Source organism: Glossina fuscipes, unplaced genomic scaffold (genome assembly GCF_014805625.2).
Source record: "Glossina fuscipes isolate IAEA_lab_2018 unplaced genomic scaffold, Yale_Gfus_2 112, whole genome shotgun sequence".
NCBI classification, from domain to species: domain Eukaryota; kingdom Metazoa; phylum Arthropoda; class Insecta; order Diptera; family Glossinidae; genus Glossina; species Glossina fuscipes.
In genome coordinates, this window is record NW_023998455.1 from 4,215,249 (window position 1) to 4,226,978 (window position 11,730).

General features: G+C 33.9%; 1 protein-coding gene across 1 annotated transcript; it reads left to right on the plus strand.

The window, feature by feature from the left end:
- The first annotated feature begins 510 nt into the window (after nt 1-510).
- On the plus strand, nt 511-11,115 carry LOC119639402 (zinc finger protein squeeze). Its single transcript, XM_038036743.1, has 3 exons — nt 511-665; nt 8,526-9,202; nt 9,265-11,115. Exons 2-3 carry the CDS (start codon nt 8,735-8,737, stop codon nt 10,570-10,572), a joined length of 1,776 nt encoding a protein of 591 aa, XP_037892671.1. The 5' UTR covers nt 511-665; nt 8,526-8,734; the 3' UTR covers nt 10,573-11,115.
- The last annotated feature ends 615 nt before the right edge of the window (nt 11,116-11,730 follow it).

The window sequence follows — 11,730 nt, forward strand, 5'->3', positions numbered from 1 at the left end:
TGAACAATTGGAAATTTTGGAAAACAACTTTTAACCGTGCACGGGCCATATAATAAAGTGAATTTTGTTTATTTAGAAAACAACAAAAAAAAAGAAAAAAAGCAAAAAAAAAAAAGATCATTTAATAAATAAAATCAAGTGTATATTTTTGGTGCGCGGCCATTTTTTTGTGTTGTGCTTGCTTTTACACATTTCGTGTATGCGAAAAAAAAACCCGAAGAAGGAGGCGAAGCATTGCGTTTAGTGTATTTTCCTCTTTTTTTTCGTTTTTCTTCTTTTTTTTTTTGTTTTGCAAGTAACGAAATTCTTACTAAAAAAACAAAAGCACAAAAAAAATAGTGGCTAAAAGAGCGCAAATTGAAAAACGAATTGTGCAAAAAAAAAAGAAAAAATAAAGTGAAATAAATATGAATGAAACGTTTAGCAGAGAAAGCAATTAAAAATTCATGAAAGCAAACAACAAATGGATTAGTTTTTAAATAAAAATTATTATATTTTTGAACAAAAATTCATCCATTAATTAACTAATAACGTATTAATTATATTAAATAGTACCTGTAGTTATGCAAAAACAAAAAAAGGAGAATCTATTTACTATAAGCAGCACGTGTTGCCATTCAATTCTTTTTTTATAAAGTAATTTAAACAACTTCACTTAACCATTGGTTCGTATTAAATTTTAATGATATGCAGTACATGTTTGTTATTGTTGTTGTTATTTTTGTTGTTGTTGCTGCTGTGCATATGTGCATAGTTAGAATAGCATTTACACACTAGTAGTTATATTCATTTAGTTATTCTTATTATAAAATATTTGTATTTTTTCTCTTTGTTTCTACTCATGTTGTGATTGCTTTTCTCCTTTACCCTCTAATCAAAAAAAAAAAAAAAAAAAAAAAAAAAACGTTATTTACTTACCATTATTTAATTTTTTTGTATGACCACTACTTCTTTTTTCATTTACGTCTTCTCATAAGACATCTATTTTTTTTTGTGTTTCTCTTTTTTTTTCTTTTTTGTTTTTCCTTTATAACCTTTTAGTGATCTTTTATTGCTCATCATCTTGTATTTCGTTTTTTTTCTTTCCTTTTTTTTTGTATGTCGTATGTAAAACTTGTTTGTGTTTTTTGTCATTCCTTTTTTTTTTTTTTTTTTTTATTTTCAATAGGTTTTCTTACTTCTACCCGCAAGTTAGCGCCTCTCAATAAATTATCATTTGTCCACTTGCGTTTTCTCTTTTTTGTGGCGTGTGTGTGTGTGTGTGTGTGCGTGCACATTTGTTTAATTTTTTTTTTCTGCTCCCTCACATTAACGAAAAAAATTTGCACATTTTGTCCTTTTTTTTTTTTTTTTTTTTTGCTTTCGCAAAGATTTTTGTTATTTGAAGAGCATATATATTACGCTCATATAGGGCTAAAGATGTAGAGTTGCCAACAATTTTAAAAACGCATTTCTTAAACATACTATGCGGCCAGTTAGTTATTTTTTTTTTTGCTTTGTTGAAATTAAATGGATTATAAGCCAATAAGAAATGTAAGTGATCAGATTATTCTGCCAGAAAATCTTCTTTTTTCGCAATTTTTGTTTTTGTAACTTTAGTTTTGAAAGTACTTTTCCTCTCAAAGAAATGGATAAATACACGTTGCTCTGGTTTTTCTTTAAAAAGGTCTACGATGTTTACATATACTAGAATTAATCTTATTTTTCGTCAAGGTTTACGTTCAGTACGGACGGACGGTACGGAGTAGTCCAAAGTTAAATAACTTTTTTGCTTGTATATATGCTGCGGAGAAGTTTCTTCTGTAATGGCATATATACCCAAAAATATTTATGTAATCTTAAGTTTTTCAATTTTGAAATCATTTACATTGATATAGGGAAAGATGCTCAAGTTGATTAACAACTTATAGGCCTTAATGATTTTATTATATTGATCCACTTATAAAGTACAGTTAACTTGTAATATATTGCTCTATAATCGAAATCCTTTCTCTGGAGTAAAAAAGGAGAGAAAGCTTGATCCCCATCATCCAAGCGTTTGTTTACTGTTTTAAGGTTTAAATCAAAGAGTATGCCTGTAGAGAGAGAGGGATTTTTCGACTAGAAGGCAATGCTTTCATTGGATGTACCTCATAGGCCAGAGAAGAAATGTTTTTAGAAACTTATTGAGTCTCTTGTATTTTTAACTACCTTTACGAAGCTTTTTGTTACTTTCTCTTGACATTTCTATCGAAGTGCAAGCGTACGCTTTTTTAAATATGCGTCACTTGTCAAAAAAAAAAGAGAAGGATTTTTTTAGGTACCCATTGTCAGTCGAATAAAGAGGTGAGTTCCTTATCTTTTCAGCTATCATTATGAAAAGTCTCCCTTCCTTCTTTCTCTTTGCCTTTCGAAAAGAGAAAGAAAGGGCATAAGAAGATTTGTACATCCCAAAAGAAGGAGTGTATTGTTCGTTTCGATCTACTATTGAAGGGGAAAATTTTATTAGTTTCGTTCTTGAAGTTACACTGGCCAATAGATCTATACAAGAAATGTATTAATTGTCGTGATCCGTATCCCTTTTTTATATGCGATTTTCATTTTAATAGAAAGCGCTTTGAAGGTTTTTTGTTTACCAGAACTTGGCAACTCTACTCACACTTTACTACTATGTCATTTCTTTTTTTTTTTAATTTTACTTTGTTTACATATTCGCATACATGTGTGCGTGTATGTATGATTACCTACATTTGTCCAATTGTCTGACCGCGCGCGCAAACACGTATACGACAAAAACCAACCGATACAAAATAAGAAAAAACTCCCTCACTTTAATTTCTCAAGCTCTCGCGCGCGCTCTTTTCTCTTTTTTATTCTGATGATTTTTTTTCATGTATGTATACTATTTTTTAATACACATCACACAATGTGTGGGTTTAAAAGAAAAAATGAAAAAAAAAAAAAAAACGAAAACGATTGATTCGACTGTTATTACAGCACCAAAAAAGAAAGAAAAAAAAAAAAAAGAGAAAGATTAAAAAAGTAATGATTATAGAATAAAAAAAAAAAAAAAAGAAATGAAAAAGAAACGAAAAGAAAACAATGTGACAGTTTAATTGGACTTTAATGAATAAATATTCAGTGATTTAAGAAAAACAAATTAAGTTTATTTAGTAATTTTTGTTGGCTTTACATTTTCGTTTTTTTTTTTTTTTTTTCGATGGCAATGAAATGAAGTAATTTTAGTGAGTGGATTCAATTGTAAAAAAAACAAATGTATATATATATATTTATATAAGGGCAGACTATAATCAATTAATTTTAATTTTATTAGATATATTTTTCGCAAAAGAAGCAATGTTTTTTATCATTACAATTAGAGGTTTACATAAAAAAATTCTTTTAAAATGAATTAGCAATTAACCAAATAATGATAGGCGATAATTAATCAAAAAAAAAAAAAAAAAAATTGATTTTATTTTATCATCAGAATCAAAACAATAATTTTTTACTTTTTTTTTTTTTCTTGCTTATGTTTTCCAATTTATCTTTGCAATGTTGTCTTTCGTTTTTCTTCTTACGAAATTTTGACAATATTTTGATTACCACCAAAAAAAATAAATCACAACATGAACAAGTTAATGATTTAATTTTTTTATGCATATATGGTATTTGTTTCTGTTCTCTTGTTTGCATTATATATATATATATATATATAGTATATTATACACGACGTCCTTTCCATAAACAACGTATAGAGACATAGGGTTAATTTACGAATGAAATAACATTGGATTGAATTGCAACAACAACAATATCTATATTAAATATCATAAATAGTGTATTGTAATAGGTGTATGTGTATGTTGTGTATGTACGGCATGCGACTCGATATTTATTTATTTTATTCTTTTTTGATAGTATTTCTCTGGTCAGCTGGCTAGTTATACTTGCTTTTCGCACATGTATCGATTGCAACTCTATTAGATTTTTTATGAGACTATTAAACTGTCCGCTATCTATTGTACTCTTTTTATATTAGATTATGCTCGAATTAGATAAGAAAACAAGAGAGAGAGGGAGAGAGATAATTCATTTATTATCCTAAGTGCTATCAGCTTTTCAAAAGTATGCTTGCTCAGATCGCTAGAAGTTAAAAAATTGTTTATCAAAATAATGTAATGTAAGGGAAAAAAGAAACTGACAAGCCAGGCGTTATTTTACGTAAGATTTCCATTTCCTAGGAACTGTCGGAGTTTTAAACTTACAACCGATGTATAGATAAGTTTTTGTTAAATCAGTTCGGTGCAGTCATGCATATGCGTACACAGTAGCCCAATAAAGTCTTCATACAGTACAGACAATTGAAATGAATTCTCCCATAAGGAATCGCACTTGGGGCTTGAGGGTGCAAAAAAAATATATTTTCTAAAAAAAATAAAAACTTAAACTAAATAATAACTTAAATTATAAGCAATAAACACTATACATTAATACGATAGGAAAACAAAACGATTATAAAACAAATAAAAAAAAATATATTCAGTCGAGACCGAATCTTTTATACCCATTACCTTTATCCTAAAAAAGGCAAAAGCAATAAACGAACAAAATTTTTCATGCTCTATAATATGGAGTGGGCGTAGGCGATTCTTTCCATTTTCAAAATAAAAGTTTTCGTCGTATAGGCATGTGGGCGTTGTAGTCGTGTTCTTAGGCCAATTCCAAATTCTTTTGCAAATTTGTAGGCGATATCTTCATTTTCGCTAACGGAAGAATGCTTACCACAAGTACAAAAACGTTGCGAAAATAGACAGATGGACAGACGAATAGGCGGACATGTTTACGCGCATTCGCCAAGAATTTATATACCTTATGAGGTTTTTGAAGCTTGTTACTACGTGTTATGGAAGGTATTGAAAAAAATAATTAAATTTTGATGTACTCTAACATTGGGTAGACGTGGCCAATTTTTTCCATTTTTGTACATAAATGCTGTGCAGTATCGCCCAAAGAATATGCGTTCAAATTTTTTTACATTTATTTGCTGCAGCTTATGAGAGTATTGAGCAAAAAACCAATTTTTCATGCCTTTTGAAAAACAGAGATTTTGTTAGTTTAGGCAGTGGTGTGGGCGTGCCCTTCAACCGATTTCGCCGATTTTCAATACCAACCTGCACGCGAGAACTTTCAATGCTTCTGCCAAATTTAAAAACGATAGCTTCTACAGCCGTTGCACAGACGGACAGACGGACATGCTTATATCGTTTTAGATTTTGATGCTGATTAAGAATGTGCTTACTTTGTGGGCTCTCTGATGCTTCCTTCTGGGCGTTGCAAACGTTTTGACAGTGTGAATATACCCCTCATCCTTCGTTGATTGGTACAATTAAGAAGTGAGGAAAAATCGTACGGAGAAATTGCAATAACACAGATACCACAGTCAATAATCGTCGATCAGGCCAACCAAACACTTTGAGAGCCAATAAAAAAAAAACTATTGATGATGATAAAAATTTTTGGGGAAAGCATAATTTTTAGTGTGCAAGTCCAAGGTTAAACAAAGAGTATGGTGGAGACATAACAAAGCGGTAGTGATCCAAAATGTACTTAGTAAGTGTAAAGCGCGCTGAAGAGTCTGTTACGGGGTGGGGCTGCATCTTTACGTAGTAGGAAATTTGATTTTTATTGACACCAAAATGGGTCGTCACGTTTATCTCAATCTTTGGAAAGACAATTTGAAGACTTCCGGAAAAAGTGCTTAGGAACGGTAAAGCTCGCTGGGGGGCATGCCTACGGCTGGAGTAGTAAATCTGGTCTTTATTGACACTAAAATGAGTCCTCCCGAAGCATACATCTCCTATTGCACGGGAAGGGCTATTTGGCAACATTCATCACCTTCAATCATCGGATTTGAAGGCAATTGAACGCATATGGCGTTAATTGTTCAGGCGAATGCGAAAAAATAATATTTCCAACATGGAAGACTGTAGTTGAGAAAGGGAACAAGATTGGGACAAAATTGGTGGTGAAGAACTCACTTTTTCAATGCCAAGACTATGGACTAAAGGTAGTCCAACAAAATATTAGTTTTTTTCATTTTATTCACAAATAGTATATTAACCACCACTATCAGTGAAGTAAACTTCATGTACACTTTTCCCTATGTATTGAAGTATATTTTTTGGACTTGAAGTACACTTTTTGTTTCCAACTTTATCCTAAGTAAATAAAAAAGTTTTTGTATTTTAGGAAAAATACGTTTTGATCCTAAAATCCGTGAGTGCGAATCTTTTAATTTTTTGCACTGTACGTAGACTTTATTGAGCTACTTATATATATATATGTTAAGAGAAATATTTGCCACAAGAATTAATTTTTTTTATTTCGACCTCTGACTGCACGAAAATCGATATACATTTGTTTACAATTTCTCCTTTATTGCTTACACTACTTATGGCACAAGGGTATATTAATTTTGTATGGATGTATGCAACGCCCAGAAGGACTTGAGAAAAATCCTCCGTTCATTATTCCGATCGGTACAGAATCACTTTCTGTGTTAATCTAAACTTGTCTGTGCGTTTGTCTGTCTGTACACATTGTGGTCTTGCATCCAAACTACAGGAAGCAACATTTGAGATATTCAGATGAAGTTTGGTATACTTGCGTGTTTTACCGCAAGGACGAACACTTTGAAAATGCTGCGGACGGGACCTCTTCTCCGATAATTTCTCATATAAAGCTTCATTTTGGAAAGTCGTTATATGAGGAACCGTAATAAGTGGAGTGGTGTGAGATGGACCGTGGTTCAATGCAGGGTTTTTTTTATACCCACCACTGTAAGATTGGGGGTTTATTGTGTTTTTTCCATAATATATGTAACACCCAAAAGAAAGTTTCGGAGACTCCATAAAGTATATGTCTTCTTAATCAGCGTGATATTCTGAATTGACTTGGCCTTGACTGTCCACATGTATGATGTTTACTGTTGGCACTCCACTGGTGCCAAAAATGAAGGCATTGACTTTAAATTTGGGAGAAACATTGAAAGTGTCTGCACGCAAGTTAGTATTAAAAATGGGCCAAATTGGTCAGAGTGGAAGCGCTTAGTAGTGCGTGAACTGAACGCAACTCTGGTTTTTTAAACAAATTTTTTTTGATTTTTGTTCGTTACTTGGAAATTACTAAAGTTTGAAGTTGAAAACTTTCCACTTTTGCTTTGCGAAACACTTTACTCTCTGGGTCCAAAAATGAGACCAATCGGTCGTGTTCACACAAAGTTACGAATAATCAAAATTAATTTTTATTCACATTTTTGAGATTTTATGCTGATTTACCATAAGGCAAACTAAATGAAACTACTTTGTAAACGCCTCAAATGAACATATATATATGATCAGCCTAAAAATCGGTCAGTTTTGAAATGAATATAGTTCTTAATATTATATAAAGGGTATCAAATAAAATAACTGGTAGAGTAGAATACGAAAAACATAGAGGCGAGAATCCAAGATTAGGGTTCCGACGAATATCACTATCTTACCTATTTTTTTTTCTTAACTTTTCTTGTTAGCGGAGCTGTATCTCCAGGTATCGAGTATAAATCTAATTTATAAATTCTATAAATAACATGAACATACAATACACAAACATTTATAAATATAAGTTTATCCCCCTTTTCATGAAGAACACCTTTGTACTCCCAGCTTAAAAGTTAGGATCGTAAGAATTTGATATGATATTTTTAATCCCTAGTATCGTATATCGTATCAAAGTTTACAACCTCATATTAACTTAGTAGCTTACTAACTTCTTCATCCAGCATCACAAGTTTAATGCAAGTAGCTCAAGTATACCGCATACTCTCTTGAAACAATGGAAATAGTCGTCCTTTGTCTATGAGAATCTCCTTAATAGTTAGGCAATAGGAATGACTTGAAGAGGAAGAGCATTTTCAGTCAAAAGTATTTGATAAAAATATTTCATAGTAATTGCTGGGCTTTTTCTTAAATTCTATCTATAATTGTACTTTAAAAAGAAATCCTCCTAAGTGAAGCTGCCTGCTAAGGCTTTGGTTAAATTGCGAGTCTAAACAGTAAATAGAAATAAAAGAATTTCAAGTTTCGGCGCATGGGATGAATATGTAAATTTTGATCTTCCGGAGACTCACTGCTTTGTACAATACTTCGTATCTCTTTATAGTTACTTTCTTTACTTTGTTCTTTCCGTTCTTACGTAGATTTTTATCCATTAAATAAATATACGCTTAACTTATAACTGCTGGATATGCTCTTCCAGCTGTGTTAAATATTCTTATGACTTACGAAATAGTCGGCGATTGCCGCTCGGTGGAACCGCCCCCTGCAAGAGTTAATAAAGCGCTGATGAATTTTAAAATTTATGTTATATGCATGGAGGCTGCTCCAATTATCTGATGGCCTTACCTGATGGTAACGCATGGAAACCGGTTACCTTACGGAGAAATTCATTCTAAAACCTATCAAAGAAGTAAATACGTTTTCTTTTTTTATTGCTGATTTCAGTTCTTCTGTAGGAGATGGTTTGGTGAGCGAAACAAATAGCACGTCTTAAACTGGAGATCTTTACGCCTTTACAGCAACGAACGGGTGTTGTTGTGTCACTTAGTAGTCGCAACGTTAACAGTAATAATAATCGAGCAAATCAAGGGGGCGCAGGTAGTGGCGGAGCAATCGATAGCCTTAATTATTATCAGCGAAATAACTCACCTTTAATGGCGGACCTACCCAGTGCCGGAGTTATTTCAACTCTAGCCTCGAATGATTATTTGCATCGCACCACCATAGATCAATTGCGTTCCATGAATGAACGCAGTGTTCTGTCATCGCTTAGTCATTTGACTACAGCCGATCTGCGTACGGCTCAACTGGTGCATGAATACAATAAACCGTTTAATATAAATGAATTTCGGCAGAATGTTGAACGGTTGGATTATTCGTTGAAAAATGGCTTAGTTGGTGTCAATCTGCATCAGCAGCAGCAGCAGCAGCAACAGCTACTTGCTGAGCAACAACAGCAGCAGCAGCAACAGCAACAACAACAACAGCAGCAGCAGCAGCAACAACAGCAGCATGATCAACATCATCAACAGACGCAGCAACAGCAACAGCAATTAAAACAATCCTACAGTCCACCAAATTCACCGACAACGCCCACAATGAACGAGCCTGTCGAACAAAAGGTAAGGCAAACTTGTAACTGTAAACATAATCATTTTTCGTTTATTTACCCTCTTCCCGGCAGTACGATCCCACAAGCGAACAACAACAGCACCATCATCAGAAGTCGCATCGGTCCAATCACCAGCATCAGAATTCACCGGATGGACAAAATGCAAAACCATATAAATGCACGCAGTGCTCGAAAACATTTGCCAACTCCTCGTACCTTTCGCAACACACGCGTATCCATTTAGGCATTAAACCGTACCGTTGCGAGATATGTCAACGTAAATTTACCCAATTGTCACACTTGCAGCAGCATATACGCACCCATACGGGCGATAAACCGTATAAATGCCGCCATGCGGGTTGCCCTAAAGCTTTCTCCCAACTCTCCAATCTACAGTCGCACTCGCGTTGCCATCAAACTGACAAGCCGTTCAAATGCAATTCTTGTTACAAATGCTTCACGGATGAGCTAACTCTACTCGAGCATATACCGCGGCACAAGGACTCCAAGCATCTGAAAACACACATTTGTAATCTGTGCGGTAAATCGTATACCCAGGAAACGTATCTGCAAAAACATTTGCAAAAGCACGCCGAAAAGGCCGAAAAGCAACAGCAACGCCATGCGAACTCCAGTGTACAACATCATGTGCCTGCCGGTGGTATTGGCTTAAGTTTGCAACGTCAAGTGGTGATGAATGCGGCGGCGGCCGCTAGTGATGCCAATGCCGCCTATTGGGCGAAAGTGGGAAGCGATGGCGCTGCTGCCACTCTAGCTGAAGCCATACAGCAGCAGCAGGCCCAGCAGCAGCAACAACAGGCACAAAATGGCTACAGTTTCGCTACGCTACAACAGCAGCATCAACAGCAACAAGAATTATTGCAGCAACATCATCAACGTTTAGTGAACGGAGCGAGTAATGGCGGTGGGGGTGGTGATAGTGCGGGCAGCGGCAGTACTCCAAATCATTCGCAAAGTCCCAACGACGAAGGTGAAGATCTGGTAATACGTCAAACATCCCAACATCATCATCAACAACAACACCAACAACAACAGAATTCGCCTAATTCGATGGTAGGAGTTAATAGTTCGGCGTACGATGTGAAAACCACTTCAGCCTTTACACCCATCAATACGGCGCCACCTCATCTACAAGCGGCCGCTTTAGCTCAGCAAAGACCACCTGCGGCAGCGTATTTATATCAACAGAACGCAGCGGCCGCCGCCGGTTTTCCCACACAACTCATATCGTTGCATCAAATACGTAATTACGCGCATCAACCGGGTGCCGCTGCAGCAGCTGGCCTGCTGGCTAGTGATCATTTACTAGGGCTTAGTGTTACAGCTGGCGGGGTCGGTCTCAAAGATAAAACTCAATAGTATAACACAAAAAAGCACAAAACTCAATATTTAACTTCCGCAACAAAAGCAACGCCAACAACAAGAACAACACATCAATCGCAACTGCAACAATCGCAGCGAATGTCCTTAACAAGCACCAGCTGAGCCTGACCCGACTATGATTATGAGATAATAAAGATACCTACACCTAAATACAACAACAACAACAACAACAAATACATTTAGTAAATATAAAACAAACATGTAGAGATTTATAACAATTGCAGCAAAAATACAACAACAACAACAACAACAAAGTATGTAGTTGTTTTAAGCGGCAATAATTTAAACTTTTAATATTTTCTACATCTACCCCTCCCGATCGGGCCCCAGCGCCAGCCGGCCCCTCTTGTATAAACTCAGGTTAAAAACAAATTCTCGCTCTTCTACCCCGCCTCCCAAGATCTTTCCCATTGTTTTTTTAGACAACGAAAAAAAAACATAATTCATTTCAAGTTCAGTGAGTTACTTTTCTTTGGAAGAAAAATAAAAAGATTCTTAAATATTTAAATTGAAATAAATTTAAAAATTTGATGATCTTTTTTTTCGTCGAAGAGATTAATATTTTTTTATTTTTTTTTTTATTTTTACATATAAATTAACATCATTTGTCATATCTACTTAGTTATGTTCGCTCTCTTTTAGTTTATATTGTGTTTTTTTTTTTTTCGCCCAAACTTCATTTATAAGAGTATTTTTAATTGATAGGAATACAGTACCAAGTACTGTGTTGTAATGAAAAAGAATTTTTATATATTGTGAATAAAAAAAAAAAGAAATAAAACAAAATTTCTTTCACTCGTTCATTGATTTTCTCTTAATTTTTTTTTTTTTTTTTTTTTTTTTTTTTTTTTTAAGAAAATAACTTTTAAAAGCATTCGCGAAATCTCGTCTATAATGTTTTTCAAAAATTATGTAAAAGAATGAAAACGATATGCGAGGAAGAAAACCGTAGATATATATGTAATTTATCTTAATTTTAAATTTGAATTAATTTATGTATACATCTATGTATTTAATAATAAAAACATTATTTGTTAATTTAGGCTATTAAAGTAAAGCTGTATGCTGTACGTTAGAACTAATAATAATAATATTATAGATATATATATATATATATATATTTAATGATAAATT

What these genes read in the sequence shown, in the direction of transcription:
- LOC119639402 (XM_038036743.1), top strand. Translation starts at nt 8,735, where the DNA reads ATGGCGGACCTACCCAGTGCCGGAGTTATTTCAACTCTAGCCTCGAAT. An exon ending in ACGAGCCTGTCGAACAAAAG is followed by an intron (nt 9,203 to 9,264) that starts GTAAGGCAAACT and finishes TCTTCCCGGCAG; the next exon opens with TACGATCCCACAAGCGAACA.